Source organism: Netta rufina (assembly GCF_964035555.1).
Source record: "Netta rufina genome assembly, chromosome: Z".
Lineage (NCBI taxonomy): Eukaryota > Metazoa > Chordata > Aves > Anseriformes > Anatidae > Netta > Netta rufina.
In genome coordinates, this window is record NC_140126.1 from 488,566 (window position 1) to 512,987 (window position 24,422).

General features: G+C 41.5%; 1 protein-coding gene across 2 annotated transcripts in view; it reads right to left on the reverse strand.

Moving 5' to 3' along the window:
* ARK2N (arkadia (RNF111) N-terminal like PKA signaling regulator 2N) overlaps window positions 1-24,422 on the reverse strand; it is a 46,003-nt gene that overhangs the window by 7,970 nt on the left and 13,611 nt on the right. The window contains exons 2-3 of one of the 2 annotated variants that reach the window (XM_084305077.1): window positions 22,573-23,389; window positions 2,628-2,810 (exon numbers count right to left, since the gene is read on the reverse strand). In XM_084305077.1, coding sequence (XP_084161203.1) covers window positions 2,628-2,810; window positions 22,573-23,296 — 907 coding nt within the window. In that variant the 5' untranslated portion in view covers window positions 23,297-23,389. Of the gene's footprint in view, window positions 1-2,627; window positions 2,811-13,366; window positions 14,046-22,572; window positions 23,390-24,422 lie in introns of those variants that run through there. The other variant, XM_084305078.1, reaches the window with a different exon arrangement.

Genomic DNA, 24,422 nt, shown 5'->3' on the forward strand with positions numbered 1-24,422 from the left:
TCTGGACAGCAAAGGCGCTTGGTGCAGCATCAGAGCAGGGCTGGAAAGGAAAGGAAATGCATGTGCTGCAATGGGCCTGAAGGAGGAGCTTCCACCTCACAAGGCTGGAAAGATTTTAAGATGAGCTCAAACTAAATGAATAGCCCAGGCAGACTTTTCCTAATATTACAGTTCAGCTGAACAAATATCACAGACTGCCATAAAGTCCCCAAACGGGTCACGGATATTTCTTAAACAGAAGTGGCCGGGCACACAGGCAAGCTGTGCAACGTGAAACAGAGGCTCAGAGGCTTTGATTCATGTGCTGGCAATGCCAACCAGGAGCTGAAGGTGATTGCTGCCCCAGCGGGTCGCATCGCCCCGATCCCAACAGCGGAACAGCAAGGAGCTCCTTGACCACTTCCAGCTTGCTGCTACTGCTCTCGGTCTGCCTTAGTACATTAACTGCTGGGGCTAAAAAACTGACTTATGCCATCCTGCAACCTCTGTAGACACAGTAATGCCCATCAGAGGGGCTTTTACAGCCCCCTAACAAGTCCCCAGGGTATAAACAAGAGCCCCGAAACAGTAGGATATTGCCATCACTGTACATTCAGACAAAAAAAGGTACTTAGCAGTAGGGAAACTGTGATTAGCAAAGTAAATATTACAACACGTAGCTGAGTATAAATCAGGATTACGGCACACAGATTTATAGCCTCTGGCCATATGAATTTCATGCCTAATAACATGCTTACGCTTTTTTAATGTGAAGATGACGCCCAAAGGAGATGTTTTGTTTTCCCTACATCAGCTTGCAAAACAACTCCAAATATTTGCCCATACACAAAGATGTGATAGTGTGTCCCAGTATGATTTTTCACTTAGATAAACTTTACGGTGTTATTTTCCCATGGGAACGCATCTTTTAATGCATGCTAAACTAGATACTGGCTTGAGATTAATTTGGAAAACAGAATTTTCAAATCTTACATCTGCTTTCCAAACGTGCACTCTTAGGCATGGTAAGAAAAGGCTGGCACTGACAAATGTATAGTCAGAAGTGTACTAGAGGTACAAGGCTCTGGGGCAAAGTATATGCAGGGGAAAGAAAAAAAAAAAAGATTCATCCTTTCAGATGCTTTCCCAGCACGAGGAGTGAATTAGTCTGGACATGTTCACATCGGTTCAAGGATAAAGAAGTTTCTTGAAGTTATCTCAGTTTCTTTTACCTCACAGCTTCGTCCTTGCAAAAGTGAGTGCCCTTGGATATAGGTAGAAGGAGGGATGACAAATTTCTACCTGCATCGCTCAACTGTACTCATAACAGGTAAGCAGAAGGAAGCTTGGTAAGAAACGTTCACTTTTTATTTCCTTACATTCCTTTCTTTCTACTAAAGTACCAAATCATTAGTGCTATGTAATAAAGTTAATTTCAGCTGTTCTAATATTTATATATATTTTTTTAATCACTTAATAGAGGAGTAGGCTTGTTAGCCTACTATCCTGCAAACAACAGCAGTGAGCTTGGAAAGCGCAGGCAAGCTTCAAAAAAGCTGGAACATCATCCGGCCACAGAGCACAGCAAAGATAACACAACAGAGGTTCTCACATTGACATAACAGAAACGTCTGCTATATAGTAATGGAATAGCTCCTTCAAAATCTGCCACGTACTTGTATTTCTTTAAGCCTGATAGACACAGAAAAGTAGCTGCGACCTACTGGTATTTAAAAACTGAGTAACACAAAAAACTCTGCTCCACCAAGACAAGCAAGACTCCATGTCTTATGCAGCTAAAAAACTTAACCATATATCAAAAATGAGTGGCAAGGAAGATAATATATTGCCACTTGAGGATACTTGATGAAGTCGATAGGAAATACTCCCCATTAGCTCCCTGCTTATATGGCTCTCCCCCAAGACACAGCAACATCTCGTCTAATTGCTCAACCCTTTTGCTAGCGAAGCGTTGCAAGCACCAAGTGAAGCTGAGCAGTTTTTATGAAGCCTCCCACAGTATTCCTGCTCTTGCTTTCTTGTAGGAAATTTCTTTTCAGTCTCTCGATGCGAAGCCCCCTTACCAGCACTTTTTCACCCTTCATCTATTTGATGTCAGTATGTCCAGTTTTCTGGGGTATGTTAAAAAATGAAGGTGGCATATGGGAATAATTAATGCGTATATTTTAAGGAAATAAAAAAAGAGAAAAAATAAGACATACGTAGACATAGACAATTACAATAATTAAAATAAGATTATGATTGGTTACTAACTAGTGGCATGGGTCATCATAATCAATCATTAAGTAATAAGTTTAGCTCGCTCTCACTAGAGAGGAGGAAAAAAGGAAAAAAAAAAAAAAAAAGACCTTTTTTCCAAGAAGTAATTAGAGGGGAAGGAAGAAAAATAATTAAGAAAATTAGTTTCAAAAAAACACATTGCAGGAACCTTTGCCAATTTTTACCAGTTGTATGTTGGAATAAATGCCAGACATTTTCAATAAACTCCTATACTGCTTTATTGCATAATCCGTACAAGGTGCTTTTAAAGCCATATAAATTACAAAGATACCGAAAGGACAGAAGGCAGAGACAGTGGCCAAGATGCTGGAATGAATGAACACCAGAGGAAGGGAACTTCAACAGACCTGTATCAGCGCTCAGCTCCTCTATCAGCCCCCTGGTTCTCCAGGTAGATCCCGAGTCTTGATTTCCTAAAGAATTATTGTGCTCTTGAACTACTGCAGCCGCCAACAGATTGTCCACATTTACCACTTCTGGGTCCGAATTTGTGTCAGATATATCATAATGAGCTACAACTGGAGGTCCATCTGCAGAAGGAGAGAAAGGTAGCAGCTGTCAGAAATCGGCATACACCTTTTAAAGGCACCTTTAAAATACATATAAATTGTTTAAGGATTAATGCAATCTCCTAGCAAAGCTCTTAAAGAACTGTAAATTGTACCAATTATTGCACTTCAGTTAATGAACATAGTCTGAGATTACAGAGACATTTTAACCTTTGTATACACAGAAAACACAGATGTGAGGAAAACAGCGTTATGAATGTGCCAGTTATTTGGGTATTATCTTTCACGTTAACACACAACAGCTCCAGTATCTGACAATGTTACATTTACAGTCCTAAAAGGATAAAACCTTCAGTTTAAAAGAAGAAATAATATACTACGGAACATAAAATTTGGCAAGACATTTAACTAGAGAGTTTTACAAAACTCAAGTGACAGCTCACATTACTTTAGGGTTGGTTGAGTAAAGCTAACTTTCTGATATAACTGATCCAGTTACAACAATTTAACATCAGCTGAGCTTCCTTACGTAACAGCTGTCTGTCAGGGACAGGGAGGATTTTTCAAAACTGCAATGTATTTGTTTGTTTGTTTGTTTGTTTTTTATATTTTTTTTAAGATCAAGAACAATGAGGAATGAAACTATAGCATGCAGCGATAAATATGTTTTTTTGTTTGTTTGTTTTTATGATCACCATATGCACCTTTTGCCACCAAAGTGAAGGGGGAAATAAGCAGAGAATTGCTTGCATGATTCTGAAATCTTACTGAGGAAAAACAAAAAGATATTTTTGGTCCATCTCATTAGGGCAGAATATTTCCTTTTCGAGCAATGAAAACCTCCTATGATGAGGAAGCATACTAGAAACAGAAGAGGCTCAGAGAAACCTCAAATTCAAGACAAGGATTGATGTGGAAGCAAAGAGAGAACAGCTAGACATCATAATGCTGAAAGGATGTGCATTTTGATTCAAATACCTTGTCTCAGCTAGCAACTACAGCTCATCAATTCAGAGTGGGTGAAAGTGTTTGGAGTTCCTCAAGTGCCAGAATGAAAACTTGGTTTGGGCTAAGACTTCAGCCACAGAAAATGGTACAAAATGGAAAAATGGCCAAAGCTCAGGTGCTTCCCTCGTGTAACTGCACAGCTCCAAAGGAGTGCTGGCAGCTGAACATCTGAGGGGCTTTTTCATAACATTATCAGTCATATGGGACACTAATGACGTGTTCAGAAAGACAGGACCTTCAGAGTTACTGAATGAAGAATTTTTTTAAATTCACAAAGAATAAAAAAAAAAAAGTTTCAGGAAAGATCAGTCTCATTGGGAAGTAACCAATGTCTACTGTTGAAGACAAAGAATGCAATGAACTAAAAGTTTCAGATCTAGGTCCCTGAAAAGCTGCATCTACTCAGGTTTGCTTTTGTAACTCGGTCCCTGACACATAATTCAACACAACACCCTAAGAAATGCCTGTTCTGTGATTAGCAACACGCTTCATTAAAGAGTGACCATATTGCTTAAGTTGTACTAAAGATCAGTTTTGCAACGAGGTATGAAGAAATTCACAAAATATTTGAGATCAGACCTGTCTCCAAAACAACAGCTTCATAAAACAATGTTATATTACAAACTTAAAACAGACCCGACAAAAATAAATGAGTAGTTAAATGCCAATGTATTAAAGACCAAACTGTTCACAACATGAAACACTGATGATTATGACTAGAAAAGAAATCCCGATAATTAACTGAAAGGCAATCTTTTGCTTTTGAAAAGGCGATTGCAAAATAATGGCATTCCAAGTTCAAAACTAAGCTGGCTGATGTTCGGTTAATTGTTTGTGCAAGCTGATGACTTAATTACATGCAGAAGTTACAAGTGGACTGAATCACGAGAGGAATGTTTTCTTTCAGTCTTATCATCAGAGTTCAGCGTGAACATATATAATGTGATCTATAAAAATAAACAGTTGAGTGCAGAAGATACGAGGGTCAAGTACAATATTGACTATTTGACCATTTTTACAAAAGGTTATCTAAAATTTCAGGAGCTGTGTACTGTTCCTTCAGGGCTTTGTTTCTTTCGCTTCTTGCTAAGGTCTCCAAAAGAAGCAGGGAAATTTGATTTAGATAGACGTGTCTACACAAGTAAAATTGTATTTGGACAAAAGGCACCAATAGTCTCAAGTCAAAATTGTACCACTCCTACATGTATAATCATGCAAAAATGTATAATAAATGTATATACATGCAGAGTGATATTCTCATCACCTACCCATAGAAATAACTTGTGTGAAAGTCTTCATCAGTAGGAAATACAAGCATAAACTTGTTATCTGTAGCTCCACTCTTGTATCTTCCACACTTCCAAACAGCACACCTTATAACTTAGCTTAAATTTAGTATACATCAAACAGACAAAAATATTTTCAATATAATTTACATACTGTAATTATATTTGTCAGCGTAACAGCCACCAATTTAAAGATCTGGAGAAAACAAGCTGCCTGTTTACAAACCAAGCACAGCAGAGGTCTCTTTGTGCTTTTCTCAGCCTTGCCTTTCAAAGCCAGATTTGGAGAGGGAAGGGCCCTGGTGCCAGGGTTACCCACACCTATCACCAGTACGCGGCCGAGGTAACAAGCCTGGGACTCCCAGCACGAATAAAAGAAGGAACAAGCAAGAAATGCTTGTGTGTGTTTAAAAAATAAATAAAACAGTCCCAGATGACAACCGGATGAAAGTTGCAGTGGACGTATTATCAAAAAAAAATCCTCTAAAACAGCTCCGGTGCCCAAAGCCCGCTTCGTTTTCGGCAGCAGGCGGATGGGGCAGGAGGGGTTAACCCTGGCCATCTGACGGCGTGATGCAAAGGGACTGCGGGGTGCTGAGGAATAAGGACAGCCAGCTTCGGCTAGGAAATAGGGACCGAAAAGGGCTTTCAGGTTGGAAAGGACCAACCAAAGCCACAGCCACAACTCACATCAGGTTGTCTTTGCGATAGGGCTGCTCCTCGCAGTAGCTGGCTGCAAAGGGACTTCGAAGGAGACAGCAAAACGAAATCATGCCAGGATCACGATCTAACGTGGCACAATTAGGAGGTTCCCTACTCAGTAATTTAAACAATGCCTTTAGGAAAAATCGCTTCTTCTGAGCACCCAAGGAAGCTGGAAGCCTTACATTTCACTGGTGATAAGCTTTAATTTATTACTAAAGCACTAAGTGCTTGAAAAAGACAAGGCTGAAAGTTAATAAGTACCAGCAGCAAAATACAGCTGTTGACATTTAATGTTAACAGGGGGAGGGAAAGACTGCAAGGATTTATTTATTTATTTATTTATTAAGAATTTGGAGGCAGAGGTCATGACAGGGACAAAACTTTCAAGCATCTCCCTCGATTTACAGAGCCCACCAAGGCTAAATCCGCTCAGGACACGTGAATTAAAAGCCACATGCACAGAAATCCAGCTCTACACATAACAAGTTTAGTTTGCAACGCAGCAAATTCAGTCGCCTCCTACTTGCTAGCCACTGCCATGCTTTCCACAGAGCCACGTCTCCTTTCATCCCCCAGCTCACGAGAAGGGCAGCACGAGCAAAAAAAGGGGGAGCCAAGCGTAAAAACCCAGCGGTGGGTTAAGAAAGCAGCGCCCCTGGGAGAAGCGGCGTTGGCTACCTTTGTGCTGAAGCAGCTGCCTAGCAATGCTCAGCGTACCGGGGTCACTTTGCAGCGTGAAACAAAGGGCAAGCTAGCACGACCTGAATGGGGATTTACTCCTCCGAGTCATTCAGCTCTCTTAAATTTAGGCATGGAGGCCCAGCTCGCTGCCCAAATGTCCTCCCTTTGCAGCCAGAGAGGGGGATTTTGGGGGACGGCCTCCCCAGCGTGCAGGGCTTGGTCTGGCATCAGCAGAGCACCCAAATCCAGCACCAAAACTGCCCGGCAAGACCAGCTCCAGCCCTGAGGACAGGACTTACTCAGAGTACTTTATGTGCTTAAATTCCCTCCAAGTAAAGAAAAAAGGCTGGAGGCTTCAGAGGGCTGCAGTCACCCCACAGCTGAAAGCCCAGTTCTGGTGGTTGGGGCTGCCTGCTGGAGCCAGCGGTGTCTGGAGCCTCCTTTAGGTGTGAGCAGCACCACAAGCTCTCAGACGTGCACAATAACAGCAGCAGCAGTAATTGCAGCGCTTTGTTCTGAACAAAGCTCTCCATTAGTGATCTCAGCGAGGTGGTTGTTCACCTCCCCTTGCCCGTGGGGGAAACTGAGGCACGCAGAGATGTGCGGCTCGCTCAGGGCTAACAAGCTGGGGAGCTGAGCTGGGCTGAAAACAACGCTCCCCTCAAATTACCGAGCTATTTTTGACTGGGAAATTATGGGGGAGTTTAAAAATAGTGCTCGGGAATGTATTCTTGAAACGTGCAGAAGTTGAAAAGGCAACAGGCCGAGGCACCCAGGTAGTCGCGAGCCTAAAGAGCCACAGCTTCACCTCTGGGTCTTCTTCAGGAATAAAGGCATTGCTCTGTTTTACGCCCACCCCAGTACCTTGAATTAAATTATTGATTTTATGTAGCAAGAGAGAATACTGAGATAGATATTTTAAAAGAATAAAAAGACCCGAGAACACCTTTCATCTACACCTCGCACAAATTTGAGCGATAACTATACTGACTTCAAGATTAAGCAAAACATAGCATGGACTTTAATAACCCCATCAATTAAAAGCTCAGATAATCACTATGGCAATCAAGGCAAACAAATTTTGGGTGCCAAAAACTAAGATCCAGAGGACTGCATCCCAAATGACTTGCTGAAATAGCTTTGTAGTAGACAAAGCAGTAACTTCCACCTAAACAGGATGGCTTCGTATATAAGAGTACAGGCTGAAGCAACCACTTTTTTTTTTTTTTTTTTTAATTTATTTTAGATAAACAATACAAACCTGGTATTATTTAAGACATGATCCAGAGCTACAGCAAAAGCAGGCTCGGTTCAGATGGCATAAAGGATCTGAACTCTAAAGCAGTTCCCAAAGGAGGGTGGGGGGCAGGAGACCTTTGCCTTTTTTTTTTTTTTTTAAATGTTGTTTAGCAACATGAAACACTTCATTACTATTTATGTTTATTTATTTATTCCAGGTTACAGTAGTTACATTTCAAAATTTACAGGGTTAGGCAAAGAATACATGGTAAATACAATAAAAAACAATAGTAGTGTAACAACATTCTCCCTAAAATCATAAAGTGAACAAAAAAATGATGAATCCATTTTCCTCACAGTTTCCTTCATTTCACACAGTAAAGCTTTTTTTTTTTTTTTTTTTTTTTTAAACTATCATAATAAAATAATGAAAACCAACATGATCAAATGAGTATCTGTTCTCAGACTGGATCATTTATAATATATCACACCAGAAGAGATCTCAAAAATTCAAGTCTTGCTGATCAACATTCATTCTTTCAGGCTTTTTGATGGCCAGATGGAAAGTATCTTGGATTTGTTTTACCGAATTACACCGAGAGACGCAATAAAGGTATTCTCAATGTGTGTTAAGCCAAGGCACACAGAGCATGGTTGTGCACTGAGAACAGGAGGAAATGCACGATGTCTGTCGCACAACAGGACTCATTGTCACTGGTGCTACTTAATGACTGCTTAATTGTGGAAGCAGACCTATTAGCCAGCTCTCTTCCCTACTTTTACTGGGGAGAGGTTTATCAGGAGGGATTTGAAAGCGTCACACAGAGCTACAACCACAAACTCTCCTGTGGAGGCACAACTTACTTTAGCAAAAGGCAGGCAAGTGCAGGCAGGCTCACCCTGCCAGCAGCATCACGTTTTTGGAGCACGGTCTGCATCCTCCCACGGCGAGCTGCTGCGGCCCGATGAGATACCAAACGCCTGATGGTCCGGGCTAACCCCTGCCCATCAGTCTGAGATGTAACAGAGCGCTCAAAATCGGTCTTAATTTAATTTTGTTCTCCGTGTGCCTTTGCTTTGCTGATCCAGCACCATGAGATTAATAAAATTTGTGAGAAAAAGCGTTTTCTAGCTGCATGTTTTGCGAAGTACTGTCCATCTTCATCAACCAGCCTGAGTATTTAGCGTCTACAGTACTAATTGCACAGCGCGTTTGTTCTAATGCTTCCAAACACAGCTGCAGTGGTCACAGTGCAGACCTCGATCATTTCAAAAAAACAAACAGCAGCTCAGGGAGCCCCATTTACACACTTTTATCAGGCAAAGAGTCCCCTTAAAGTAGTCTCTGACCAAAACCTGCAGCAAGTTCCTTTGCTAATGAGGAGAAATGCCAGCCCCATTGAAATTAGTAGAGGTTTTCTACTGGTTTTAATAGGGCTGGGATTTAATTTCTAATGCCCTTAAAGACACAGGATAGCACTTAAAGACATTTACAGTATGTGATACAGAAAGAAACAAAATACATTAACAAGAAAACGCGGTGATAATATAAATACGTTTCGACTGGCAAAATAAATGCCCAACCTCATTCCAGCACATTTAAGACCGGTCCTCCAGTCTTAACTTTAGCAGCTCTGACAAAATAACCAAACAATCCTGCACGAACACTAAGACACCGTGAACTTAAAAAAATAATAACACAAACAGATGCATATTTCTACCTGAATTATTTTGTCCTAATGCTGTTAGAAATAACAATAAAGATTGGTATACCTGAAATGCCTAGGATTTTTATTTTTTTTTTGCCTTTTTTCCCCCTGCTCAGTTACTTTTCCAATAGACTGTTTTAAGGCTCACTGCCTTGACTTGAATTTATTTTATTCTGTGTGCTAATTAAAAAAAAATACCTTTTTTCCTAAACAAGCCCTGAAAATTCACTTACTTTGATAGAAACATGTAAAGAAAAGCCCCCGACCCTCAGCTAAACCGACGTGTGTGCCAAACTTGGGGACTGCCTGTACCTCTCAAACCCTTCTCAAGGGGGGAAGGAGCACGAGTGCTCAGCCGCCAGGACCTTCAGGGGCTTCTGCACTGGATCCCACCCTAGGAGCAGATCCTGTAATGTTTCATTCACCGAATTGGCAGTTTGACATTTCGTGACATTTCAATTAGTCCCTTCTATAAAGGCTCGTTTGCACTCATATAAAAACATTAATGAAGTAGCTGTGTTTCGCCTCCTACTAGATCCTGACTCTGCAGTCGATGGAAGGGGTGTTCAATTACTCCCATGCAGAAATGTTTGCCGCATTGAGAACATAATTCAATATTAAAAATGGCAACGTAGAAACCTGAATAGGCCAGTTGGGTTTACATTGGCACCGTTTACAATGGAGTTATCCTGGTCTACACCAGCTGATCTGACCTGACGCATCTACCCTTCCGAAAACATAAGACCACGTGTAATTATCTACTTAAGAAACTAGAATGTGTCTTTAATCCTTTCTGAAGTATAAATCTTAGGAAAATTATACAAACTCCAAATCATCATTTGTGATTCTCCATACCTGTGCAAAAAGTCCTACTGATTCTCCTCTATGTGTTAAACTCAGTGGTTTTAAAGCAATTTTTTGAGATGTGAGCAAAAACATACATTAAAAAAAAAAAAAATCTATCTCCAGGTTGAAAAGCAAAAGTGTTTCCTCCTGACACACTTAAATAAGGCTGGACTACTTTAATGCAATACTAAATCGATGAGATTAAAATTTATGTTAAAATTTCAGCTGAAGAAATTCTAACTCCCTGAAAGTTTTTAGTCAAAGCCCTTTGAAAACAGACTTAAAATGGAAATCTGGGCAAACTCAACTGTAGTCAGATACTACAGCAAAAATATTTCCATTTTTCCAGAAAACGAAAACCTCTGAAGTTACCTATCAGGAGCCTGGAAGTTTCCAAAATCATTTACAGCCATTGGTCTTGCACAGGTATCCTCAACGCTAGGCAGCTTTCATAGGGAAAATGAGTTCCAATTACATCTGAGATGAACCATCCCCTCAGCCTTCGGGATGCCTTTCAGTAAGTTGACCCTAGTATTATTACATCTTTAATTGTCTGCTTGTTCTTTCACATTTATAATTGTTTTCATTAAAAAAAAAATAAAATAAAATAATAATGGATAAAAGTGTTGGAGAATTTTTAATTTTTGCCTACAGTATTCAAATGCAAATTACCTGTTAATACACTAAGTTATTTCAATTCTGCTTTGTTTTTGTTATTGTTTTGTTTTTAAAGAAAAAAAGATTACCTAACCAAGACATTGAAGGTAGGCAGAAATTTCACTGGCTACATCCCCAAAGTTATTATCTATTTATGAGCTCAGTACATAAAAGTCAGTTTAGAAGTCTGAGAGAAAAATAAGCTCAACTGATCCCCTTACACAATTTGTTTTGAAATACCTAATTGCTCCATACCTAGTGCTTTATAAAAAAAGGCTAAGAGCATGCTTACAGACATACTGAGTTAAGTGATGCCTACACATTAAAAGAAACCAGTCACTGCAAAAAGCTGCTTCTGCATGCATGGGAAGGCTTTGTAAGGTTGTCATGCTTTAAAATATGCTGCTCTTATCATCATAAAGGTATATATATCAAATCTATGAACAACAGGAGGATTTTTTTTTTTCATATCAGCAAATTATCTTCCCTGAATGACCTTAAATTTTAAGCAGATACGTTTATTAAATTGCAATTAAATGTAACTCATTTAAAGTTTACCTACAGTTAAGTTAAAAATGCACACAAATTCAGATGAGGGAGTCTTCTCGTAAGTTCATATCAAAATCTTTGTATCAAAATTAAGCATGAAGTTGGTATGTTCTGTATAGATTTTATTCCAGTTCTTAAAAATTATCTCCTGCATAGTCTTTCAAACACTTACGTTGAAAATAACGTAGCTCTCTAACTTTTCTATTTAATGAAGGCATCACAAATTTAAAAAAAAAAAAAAAAGAGTCTGAGCCAAGAACAACGTTAAAACACCAGTGACAGTATTATACCAAGAATAAAAAGCATTTCTTGAATTCCGGTTACAGGTTTGATCTGAAAGCCACAAATTGATGAAAAATCTCCCACTGACTTCAGGAAGGAAGAAGTTAGACCTACAGAAGATACAGTGGCTACTTCCAATGGAAAGAAAAGGAATTTGGCTAAAATAATTAGAAAAAAACAGAAGTGACCGATATTTAAAAGACAAAATAGCAGAGCAAAAAGAGACCTGTAGTGTTCTCTTTACTTAAACTATGCCTATGCAAAGAATTTCAATTTCCATTATTAAAATTTTGATTTGCATTAGAAACTTTTAACACGTTCTAGCTGATGAGAAGTATACATTTTTGGTAGCTATGGAGAAGTTACTTCACACGAAGAAAGGCCTTACTGGAGAGGTGAACAAAAATCCCTGTGTGTAGTAGTAATAGTAAGAATTAAATAGAGGTTTCTAGTATATATTTTAAATTAATTCTACTTTAAACATCACAGTTTCAAGCCTGCCTATTCAGGATAACTATCAGTATAAAAAAATCCACGCAATAGCAAGTTATTGTATTATTTAAATGAAACTAGTGCTCTGGCATTCCCAGTCACAAGTAAATAATGATTTCAGCAGCATTCCAGCATGGTTCAGAAGAAGCTCCTGCTGTCTGACCCAGAGCAGCAAACCACTCCTCCCGACCACCACAGTGCTTGCTCATCTGCCTGCCAAACCTTTCTTTGAATTCCTGTGCCAAGAACCAATCCATCCAGCAACGGCTGCTTATCTTAGGACTGACACCACTATTTTTATCCCAGCACGAAGGATGCAGTTTGATCATATATACACAGGGAAGCAGCAGTGCTTTGTATGCACCAGTCATGCATGCACACACATGTCCTTTTGGGTGATTCATCTCGCCTAACTTCAGCCAGAAGTTATCTCACCTAAACTATTTAGAAGGGGAGTGCAGACAACTGATGGAAGAGAAAGACGCCGCCAGGAGATATCCTCTACAGGTGCTTCTCTTTCCAGAGATCTGCAGAACAGCAAACTAGACGCCTAAAATTAGAGGAGATGATTTCCACCCAAGCTGAACACACATATATATATGTATACATGTGCTTATTTGTGCACACAGCGTCAGACAGCTGCTTCCATAAATATGTCATATGCAAGACAGCAGTGACATTAATAAAAACTCTGGACAGAAAATGAACTACTAAATGGGAGACAAAAAAAAAAAATCAGTTGTGCATACTGGTTATATATAGCTAAAGCTTTAGGGCAAGCTCATTTGTTACTTCTACCTAAAAAGGAAGAAGAAAAACTAATGTGTGCCATGTTCAAGCTGCAGAAATTGGGAACAAACAGAGAGTTAAGGAAAAGTTACAGGTCTGTATCTTGTCTGGTTCTCTAGGGTGCATCTTTAAATATAAAACTTATTTCCTTATATAAATGTTCTAACATGCAAAGAGGGCATTTGAATGAGCAGTCTAAATGCTCCTGTGGTAACAAACATAGCTCTATTCCTTCTGGGGTGTTTAAACAAGGATTCTAAGTTATATTTTCCCAAGTTGGGTGATGAAAGCCTACGGTGTTTCCCACTCCCCCCCTCCCTTTACAGGTGTTTTATGTGTGTGCTGGCACATGCACATGGGTGTAAATTTATTTTTCTTTTTAAACTACATATATATTCTCTATAAATTAAAAAAGATACCATGGTATTCAAACCCAGAAGAGAAAAACGAAACAAATATATATGAAGAGAAAAGCAAACCTTGTTTTTAGCATAATCCAAAGTAACATCAAGATTGCAAAGATAGGAGATAAATATATATATATATTTATATTTAAGTTTATGATTGATTCAGATCAGGCTCTGCAATATTCCCATTCTCTGGAAAGATAGCTGGAAAATTGTTATTAAAAGTCGCTGGAAACTCTAATGTAGCATCAACACTTTGATAGCCCATGTAAGAATTAAACGACTGCTGTGGAAGTACTTGGCTATCAGGCATCTGTATGAATGCCCCTGACTGCGTGGTAGGGGGGACTCTTTGGCCAACTAGTTGCATTTTAGGATCCCTGGGCTCCAGTTGTTGCTTGCTTTCTTCATCCGTGTCAAGACGGGTTAGCTTTTCTATCCACATGCGAAATTTCTCCTCTGTCTGCCTCTGCATCTCGGCAAAGCAGTTCATGGCCTCTTCCAGGACATTGCCTATGCAGTTCCTATCCCATACGGTGCCCCTGTCAAGCAATCCTGGAATTTCCCTGGTCGCTCCTCCAGATCCCCCAGCACGACTGAAGCCAGCTTTAAAGACATTGAGGCCATTTGATAAGACATCATTAAGCAATAACATAATATTGTTTATTAAGGCATGTTAACTCAGGAAAATAAAACTTTTCTAATTGTGTCCTTTGGATATGACATCGGGGAGGAATTAGCAAATATTGAATCAACCAACAGTATTAATGTTAAAATAAACAACATTTTACACGCACTGAAGTTATCATAAATTTTGGCTTCAAGATTATTTTTATTCTAGAATTCTCAGACAACTCTGTCACAAAGGTCTCGTTTGCTTTATAAATCAAATTAGCCCAATTCCCTTGCAATTTCAGTTCTGAATTTGACTGAAGGAATCCGAAACATCATGCAACAAGAGGTTTACTTCTGTTAAGCTGTGGTCCAAGATGCCACTGTTTAAATGATAAACCTGAACAATTATATGCATTTTGCTTAGCTAGATTAACCCTTTTATCATGGACATACACAAAACCGTACACAAATAACAGAGATAAAGGCTGAAGCAGTGACTGCAGCATCTAGAGCAGCCAAGCCCAGATCTTACCGCTCTTGGTTTAACTTTGGGAAAAAATAGTGAACACCGATGAAGAGAATACATGACACAAACACACAGACACGAGCACAGAAAGACACACGGACACTGTGCTAGTACACGAGGTGAAAGCAGCTTTTGTCAGGTCTGACAGCAGAGCCCAGCTCCATCAGAGGAACAGCCCACAGACTGTATCAGGTCAGCGTGATGATGCCGATGCCAGCAGCTCACCTCGCACCGGCTACAAGCATGCCCTTAATTCACCTGCAGAGCCAGCGGCTGGCCGTGCGGCATTTCTCACGAAACTCCTCCTAGCCAGTGCTGAAAACAGGCTGGGCATAGCTGGAAGGAGGATTTTCTCCTTCCATCCATCAAAAGGATGGTTAACGTGACTTTGGGATGTTCAGGAAGAGCTTCAGCAGCAAGAATGCAAGGCCATCCTCATTAGGGCTGATAGATAGGGCTTTAAACTAGAGTCGAAGGGGGAAGGGGCTAAAACCAGGCACGCCAGTGAAGACCTAAGGGATGGTACGCTAGAATCAGAGGGGCTGTGTGCCAGTGAGGTCCTTCGGTCAGATCCACAAGGTGCTGAGTGTAAGGAGATGTACCTGAAGTGCTTCTACACGAACGCACGCAGTATGAGGAATAAAATGGATGAGCTAGAAGTCCCGGCCCAGTCCCGCAACTACGACATCATCGGCATAAGCGAAACCTAGTGGGATGAGTCCTGTGACTGGGGTGTTGTGATAGATGGTTACAGGCTCTTCAGGAGGGACAGGCAGGGTAGGCGAGGTGGAGGGGTGGCGATGTATGTGAAGCAGGGGCTGGACTGTGTGGAACTTCAGGTCGGCAATGGCAAAGTTGAGAGCCTCTGGGTAAGGATCAAGGGACGAACGAATAAAGGGGATGTCGTTGTGGGAGTCTATTACAGACCGCCTGGCCAGGACGATAGTGCCGATAAATTATTCTTTACAGAACTAAGAGAGGCCTCGAGATTAACTCCCCTTGTCCTTATGGGGGACTTCAACTTGCCAGACGTTAACTGGGAGTGCCACACGGCTGACATGAGCAAGTCCAGGAGGTTCATGAAGCACCTAGATGATAACTTCTTGGTGCAGGTGCTAACGGAGCCAACTAGGAAAGGTGCCCTCCTAGACCTGTTGCTAGAAAACAGAGAGGGTCTGAGGGGAGATGTGGTGATTGGTGGCCACCTCGGTCATAGCGACCATGAAGTGGTTGAGTTCAAAATTTACGGTGACAGAAGGAAAAGTGCCACCAAAACCTCATCCCTAGATATGGGGAAAGCGGACTTCAGGCTGCTCAGGGAACTAGTCAGCAAGGTCCCCTGGGAAACTGCTCTTGAAGGCCTCGATGTCCACCAGTGCTGGTCATTCTTTAAGCGATGCCTCCTAGAAGCACAAGATCAGGCAATTCCTAAATATCGCAAGTCAGGCAGGCGGGGCAGGAGGCCGGCGTGGCTGACCAGGAACGTTCTAATGGAGATTAGGTGGAAACAGAGAGTGTTTTGCTACTGGAAGGAGGGCCAGGTGTCATGGAAAGAATACAGGGATGCTGTTCGTGTTTGTAGGGAGAAAATTCGTGTGGCCAAAGCACACCTAGAGTTGAAGCTGGCTGTGTCTGTGAGAGAAAATAAAAAGGGTTTTTTTTAGATATGTGAATGGAAAAAGGAGAACTAAAGAATACATAGGGCCGCTCCTTGATAGGGAAGGTCTCCTCACAGACAGTGACATAGGCAAAGCAGAGACGCTTAACGCCTTCTTTGCCTCTGTCTTCAATGCCGATGATGGGCTTCGGGACCCAGGGTGCCCTGAGCTGGAGGGCCGGGACGGTGGGGATGACAAACTCCCAACCGACCCTGAACGTGTGTGGGATTTGCTACTCCACCTGGATCCCTACAAGTCCATGGGTCCGGATGAGATTCATCCCCGGGTGCTGAAGGAGCTGGCGGATGTCATCGCGGAACCTCTCTCAATTATTTTTCAACGATCCTGGGAATTTGGAGAGGTCCCGGTAGACTGGAAGCTGGCAAATGTTGTGCTGATTTTCAAGAAGGGTCAGAAAGAAGACCCTAGCAATTACAGGCCTGTCAGTCTCACGTCAGTGCCTGGTAAAATCATGGAGAAGATGGTTCTCGGACTTATTGAGGCGCACCTGGGGGACAAAGCAGTCATTGGTCCCAGCCAGCATGGGTTTGTGAAGGGTAGGTCCTGCCTAACTAACCTGATTTCCTTTTATGATAAGATCACCCGTATGGTGGACCAAGGGAAGCCAGCTGATGTGATTTTTTTGGACTTCAGCAAGGCTTTTGACATGGTTTCCCATAGGATCCTACTGGACAAAATGTCCACCATACAGCTAAATAAAAACATCATACGATGGGTGAGCAATTGGCTAACGGGCAGGGCCCAAAGGGTTATGGTAAATGGGGCTGCGTCAGGCTGGCGGGCGGTCACCAGTGGGGTCCCTCAAGGCTCCATTTTAGGGCCGGTACTTTTCAATATTTTTATAAACGATCTGGATGTAGGAATAGAAGGTATTTTGAGCAAGTTTGCTGATGACACCAAACTTGGAGGAGTTGTGGACTCAAATGAGGGCGTAAAGGCCTTGCAGAGGGATCTGGATAGGTTGGAGAGCTGGGCGATCACCAACCGCATGAAGTTCAATAAGAGCAAGTGCCGGGTCCTGCACCTGGGACGGGGAAACCCTGGCTGCATGTACAGACTGGGCAATGAGACGCTGGAGAGCAGCCTGGAAGAGAGGGATCTGGGGGTCGTGGTAGACAGCAAGTTGAATATGAGCCAGCAGTGTGCCCTGGCAGCCAGGAGGGCCAACCGTGTCCTGGGGTGCATCAAGCACGGCATCGCTAGTAGGTCAAGGGAGGTGATTGTCCCGCTCTACTCTGCGCTGGTGCGGCCTCACCTCAAGTACTGTGTGCAGTTCTGGGCACCACAGTATAAAAAGGACATGAAACTGTTGGAGAGTGTCCAGAGGAGGGCTACGAAGATGGTGAAAGGCCTGGAGGGGAAGACGTACGAGGAACGGCTGAGGTCACTGGGCCTGTTCAGCCTGGAGAAGAGGAGGCTGAGGGGAGACCTCATCACAGTCTACAACTTCCTCGTAAGGGGGTGTCGAGAGGCAGGAGACCTTTTCTCCATTAACACCAGTGACAGGACCCGCGGGAACGGGGTTAAGCTGAGGCAGGGGAAATTTAGGCTTGACATCAGGAGGGGGTTCTTCACAGAGAGGGTGGTTGCACACTGGAACAGGCTCCCCAGGGAAGTGGTCACTGCACCGAGCCTGTCTGAATTTAAGAAGAGATTGGACTGTGCACTTAGTCACATGGTCTGAACTTTTGGGTAGACCTGTGCGGTGTCAAGAGTTGGACTTGATGATCCTTAAGGGTCCCTTCCAACTCAGGATATTCTATGATTCTATGATTCTATGATTATTTTACTCTGCTTATTAACAAGAGAAGGCAGCAGTATCTCTATTTTTAAGTTTAAAGTTCACTCGGGAATCCTCTAGGAAGCAACAAAGCCCCAAGAAGGTGAGGCTTTGCACCTGTCTGATAAGCAATAACCAATGCGTGCACGCTGGCCTAACGCAGGAACGTCACCTAAGGTGGTCCACAAGGAGACAAGCACCACGTTAACTACACAAAGCAGCTATATAAACTGACAACTTAGTACATAAATACGAAACTCGCAGGATCCTCTAGCTTAAGAATAATAGAAAATATCTTACGAGGGAGAGAAATCATTGCACAACCTAAGCATACTCACTAATAAAAGCTTAAGGCACTAACTCTTTATTGGGATTCCACTGAGCGTACGAAATTACAGTATCACTTGAGCAATACATTCATTTTAGGAGCTATTTAAATGAGGTATACATAAGACCTTCAGTAACAGCTAAACAAAGCCTGGGGTTACTCTCTTTTTACTTTTCAGCAGTAGCAAGGCTTCCAGTTGAGGGGCAAAGACTTTCTATTAAAAACCCTACTTCTGAAGTCTTCTCTCTCAGACATGCTGGAAATTCATCATTCAGGTCCACTGCCCAAAAATAAATCACTTTATAGTAACTACCTTTCGTCTCTTCTGACAGCATTTAACTAAAAATAATTAAGTAAAATGGTACCTTTTTCCTAAAATGTGGCTCCTTTTGAATATTCAATATCTTTTTCCCCCCTGAAAAAAGTATTATTTCTGTTCACATACTCCTAGTGTTGAACAGCTGATACGTTTGTATTTACTCTTCTTTAGTCAGGGAACTTATCCCAAGACAAAAGGACTAAGCAGCAGCCTGACTTCCACAGATTTAACAGCTGACACCTTTAAGTAACGCTGACTAAGTTTTAACTGCAATTTAAATTAAAACCACTGCTGACAGTGATATGTGAGATACAATATAGGCAGGCTTTTAAAGTTAAGAATGAATTAGCACAGTCAAAGCTGACAAAACTGTTTTGTAAACTAAAAGAGACTATGTACTGAAATATACATTACCCTGTAATGTCATTTTTTTTAAAAGGCATCATTTATAGCATACCTACAATTTACAGCAGCAGCAAACCAATCTGCTTCAAAGGCTTCCCCTGCAGTTCTACTTATAACATACCCTACTCGGTTGTCATTTACTGGTGGCCTTTGGTGTTTAAAAAAAGTAAGTCTAAAAATGCATTTCTATTAATACTAAAAAGCTAGCGTTTATCAAATTGGTCCCCTTGCTAACTGCAAGCTTGCAGCTCTAGTTTTAGAAGTCAGCCAAGACACTATCACCTGCAGAACAGCACCTATGGAACTCCTGTTGTCTCTTTATGGGATCTGTTAATTAACTTCCCAAATAATGACCACGTCCAAAGTCATTTAATTTAGGAAAACAGACAACCTAACAGTTTAGAAGTCATGCTGCATCTTCACTGCAGTCAGCACTGGTGGACAATACCTAGCCATTTTCCTATCCTGCCCTTCCAAAGGAGGAACTGACTCCAAATCACTCCGATTTTTCCCTATGCTTATCATTCTTCCAACAAAATTCACCCCTTGCAAGATGCTTCAGTCTATCTCTGTGCACTAACCTTTGGAGGAAGTAAACTGGCTCAGAGTCCCTCACGCGCACTGTGCTCCTCTCTTCAGATTTCTGTGTATTAAAAATCCTTTTTTCTTTTTCAAACAAATGAGCTGCAACATCTTTTTTAAGATCAGTACTTCGAACTACAGATTTTTGAAAGCCTAGAACGTGAGTCATCCCTATTTCAATTCAGACCTCTTCTTGAGTTGTAGGAAGCACAACAGTGGTGAAAGGACCATCTTTTCATATTATATTTAAATTTTTTAAAAACCCTTTCCTTCTTCCAAAGAAATAAACGTTGATTTCCAGACTTGCTCTCATGCCAATATCATTTAGAGTTAACTTGCATGATCAAATCTGAAAGCATTTAAAGGGAAACCTTTCAATAGCAGCAAGTCTAGAAGAATTTATTTTAGGACTTGAAGATCATCCTCCTATGCCCAAAGCAAATGCTATCTAGTTTTTGTTATAGCATGGTAAAACCCTACTGCCAACAGAGAGGCTCAATCATTAATATATAAAAAAATTATTCCTCACCTGCAGTAATTCAAAAATCATGGCATTAAACGAAATAGAGCCCAAACTGCTTGAGTCAGTGAGAAAATTCTCACTAGCATCCACGAGGTTTAGGCTAACCCTGTATTTTCAGATTTCCAGCAATGCTTTGCTACCCTGTATTATCTTCTAACTACTCATTCCTCCCCAAAATTTTGAGGAAGCTTAGAGCACAAAGCTAAGTGCACTAAAACAGCTGTCCGTTCAGGAAAACAACCTAAACCACTCTGCCCATCCCAACAGGAGGGCCCATGAACCTGTCACTGCAGGGGGGGTGCTGGGAGCCCCCAGCCCACAGCTCTGCAGTGCCTGCAAAGCCTGCAACAGGTGCAGGAAGCGTTTTTGGCCGCCCTTGTCCCATCTCTGCAGGGGATGGTTTTCCCTCGGACTAGCAGACTGCTGCCCACAAACCAACGTTGTTTCTGTTTAAAGGAAAACTGCAATCTGGCAGGTACACGTTGTGCCTAGTCACAGAAGGACAGCTCAAAAGTTTTGCTGTCTTAAATGTAATTTGGTGCCAGGTGCGTGATAACAGCCTCCAAATAAATAAAGGTCACTGTTCTCCAAGGTGGGTTTTGCACTCCCATGTCTTGCAACCCAGGTAAAATCGGGCTTTGGTTTAATAATCATGAAATCGACAGGTTCTTCCATCAGCCACAATGGGACCTTTTCACTGCACACCTCTCATGGCGAGACCTGGAGCTCAAATACTGAGAAGCCAATTGACATGGAAAAGTACCCTGGTGTGCCTTCAGACCTCAGCACTGCAAGTCAGAAGTCTGGGCAGATCTGAAAACACCAGGTGGTACCTTTCTGGGTCACAAGGTACTTTATAATTTTATAAAAAAAATGAAAGCAGTGTACCCTGAGGGATTTTGCACTGAGGGTGGGTGGGTTGTTTTGGGAGTAGAGGGGCTGAGCTGTCCCAAAACTCAATGAAAGAAAGTTTTCTTACACAGGACAGGCTTTACATTAGGTCTTATTGCCCAGCAAAGTGTAAATAGAGTAAGTAAAAAGGCACAGAACTATGAAAGCTAGAGGTCTGGCTAGCTACTAAAATGGTAAAAATAATTTTAGAGTCTCTATTAAGATTTTACTGCACAATAATTATAGGAGGATTATGCCTTTCCCAGACTTTCCAATAATAAACATTAACTTCCTTTGTGCAACCTGCTTCCTAGCAGTATGTGGGAAAAGTGCCAGTTCTCCTGGTGGCAGGATCGCTCACCATAACCAAGCCAGTTAGAACAGTGATCATTATTTGTAAAATCTGATACAAATATTTTAAATAACTCTATTCTAGCAAACATTAATTCGGAAACTTAATATTAATTATTGCAGTTTTCCTTTTGGTCTTCTTGCCTTATGTAAGCTTAAACTTATCTCCAAAAAAGCTTCTAGCACAGAAGGCAAAAAGTCATGTAACCCAGTAAAAATTGGCAAGCCAAAAAGTTTATTTTTATGCAATTTTATTTTTGATTGCCATACGATGGTGGTTCTGTGGTATAATATTCTGCAAGAGCAGCTCACACAAAATCCCGTCCATGGCACTTAGGCTAATAAAAATAACAAAGACTCAGCAGACAAGAATTTGAAGAATCCAGCTTTCTTTCACTAATAACATCATAAGAAGGCCCCTAAAATTTGCTGCCTCCCATCTTTTAACATGGGTGTCTGGGAAAATCAAAAATATAGAAATTATAGATCCTTACAACATAGGAAAATGGTAACAGAATTGTCTAAAACGCTGAAAATTTAGATTTGGAAACAGCTTGGGCACCTCTGTAAACAAATTCTTATTTCTGTCCCAAAATAGGTGACCAGCAGCAACCTGCAAGAATTTACAATAAGGCTAAGTAGGTTTGTCATGCACTGAAATGGAGAGCTGAAAGCACAGTGTAAGTGCAGTAGTGAACAGGGCCTTACTATAACACAGGCAAGAGGTATGCCATGTCATTTCGAACACAGCTGCAGAGCTGTGGTCTTAATATATTAACGCAAAGCTGGCCACTTATCTTAAGAATGTATTTATTAGATTATCACCATCTAATGGGATTTAACAGCACTGACATGAATTCATATAGGCTTACAAAGGAAGAGATCTGAAAATTCCAGAATTCAAAGATAGTCCTTCCTCCAATTAACCATTTCTACACTTTGTTGGTATGCAAAAGTGCAATGAAACCTCAGAACAGATTTTAAAGTTTGCCCATATCTTGTTAATATACTGCAGTCTTCAAATTTACAGAGCTGCAGTTCTGGTTTTTCTCAAGTGTCACTCATCTAACTTAGCATGACAGCTGAGAAACGATGTCAGATGCGTTACAGTTCAGTTTAAAAAACATCCTCTACCTGGTATCTCTGCAGTGATTGTCTTGCTGCTCCCTGAAACCTCTTCATCATCATCTGATGAACTCGTGCTCGAGTCACACGTCAGGTCACTATCACTGGTACTGCTGTCCTGCAGCAGGTTGTACTTCTTGCGAGCAGCTGCCTCCCGCTTCTGTCTTAACAGTCGGATTCTTTCTTTGTGCTTTTGGCTTCGGTGACCTTTTACCTTGGTAACTCGACCATTCTGCTTATCGCTAGACTGGCGGTTTTTCTTGGCAGCCATTGTTGAAGTTTCGCTTTCGGACCTGGATCGCCTGGATTTCCTCCCAACTGCAGCCCCAGACACCCCCGAAGGGTCTCCCTCTACAGCAGCTTCAGCTTGACAGGGCTCATTCTCTTCTGTGGAAGACAACGTGTCTGAGTCAGCCAAATGCCCACTGGAAGAAGGGGAAAGCATGCAATGATTAGAAGAGTCACTCTCGTAAACTCGACTGCCTGTTGGCTTATCGCTCTCCGTGGACGCCAGCTGAGACTCCGAGGAGTCTCGCCGCAGTTCCATCAGTAAGCAAGGCATCGAAGAGAGCACTGCGGAGTCTGAGGCAGCGGGCACACTGTCCTTCTGAGGATGCGGCTCCAGTTCTAAAGGTCCGTCTTCATCGGGAGCAGTCTCCTGCTTCTCGGAAGCCTTTGGAGGAACTTCCGAATCGAGAAGTTCTTCTGCTTTTCCCACCGCCTCCATCTTCATTTCAGAACGCCGAGGTTCTCCTGGTCTCAAAGCATGGAGCACGCGGACTGGAAGACTGGGTCAGCTAGATACGGTTTTCAGCAACACAGCAGCCTGCACAAGAACAGAACAGTAAGAATCATTTACCCAAATAACTCTCTGTCAGCTTGTTGCTTTCAATCATGGAGAGCATTGCTCAGTACCATACTGCTCTTTTTTCCCCCATTTACTTTTTCCTAGTGAACTCATCCCATTACACCAATCTACTCGTCCTTTTACACACTTAAGAAAAGCAGCACTGCACGCATTGTAAACATGGCTTATCTCACTAGATCAAAACAATTAGAAAACAAAAATATTTACTTTTCCTTTACAAAGATTTAAACCAGTGTCTTATAAGCAACATATGCTAAAGTTCTTTACCTAGGCCTTTAAACCTTTTAACAAAGAACTTTAGTACCTATGAACAAAGCCAGAGCGAAAACTCCCAGACTTGTAGCCATCTGCCCGGACAGCCCAGAACACTGTCCAGTTTTCATCTTTATGAGAAATCTCTTCGCAATTGATCAGGACTCCAAACTTTATAATCTAATGTTTTTAAGATAATTTATAAAACTTACAGTACCAACGTGAGCCATGTGTAAAGACGTATCAGGAGCATCTAAAACACCACTCGGTGCTCCTTGAAAGGCTCCCGTACAAGTCCTGCTGGTACAAGAACCTACAGGCTGACCTAGTTTCTCTTAAATCTGCCAGGAGAACAGCATAAAGTAGTATGGGCTGCAAGTGACAAACAGTATCCACCCACACTGCTATTTTACTTTAAATTATAATTTAATAAATTGCATTGCTTCAGCACAAGTACAAAAAACAAGCCATTTTTCTGATTAATAACTTGCACGTTATCAACTAAGCAGCACTTAGAGCACCTTCAGGGAATTAAAAAAAAATAATAATAAAATTTCAGCAGTACAATATTTATCATTTTATCTTAATTTTTCACACTCTGCCTTCAACCCAAATTTCCATTTGGAATTCAATGCAAGAAAAAAGCGAAGGAAGTTACCGCATTCGCTCGCAGATTAATTGCATGGAACAAATGGTTCATGGGTTTAGAAGTACAGAAAACAACAAATTTATGGCACTA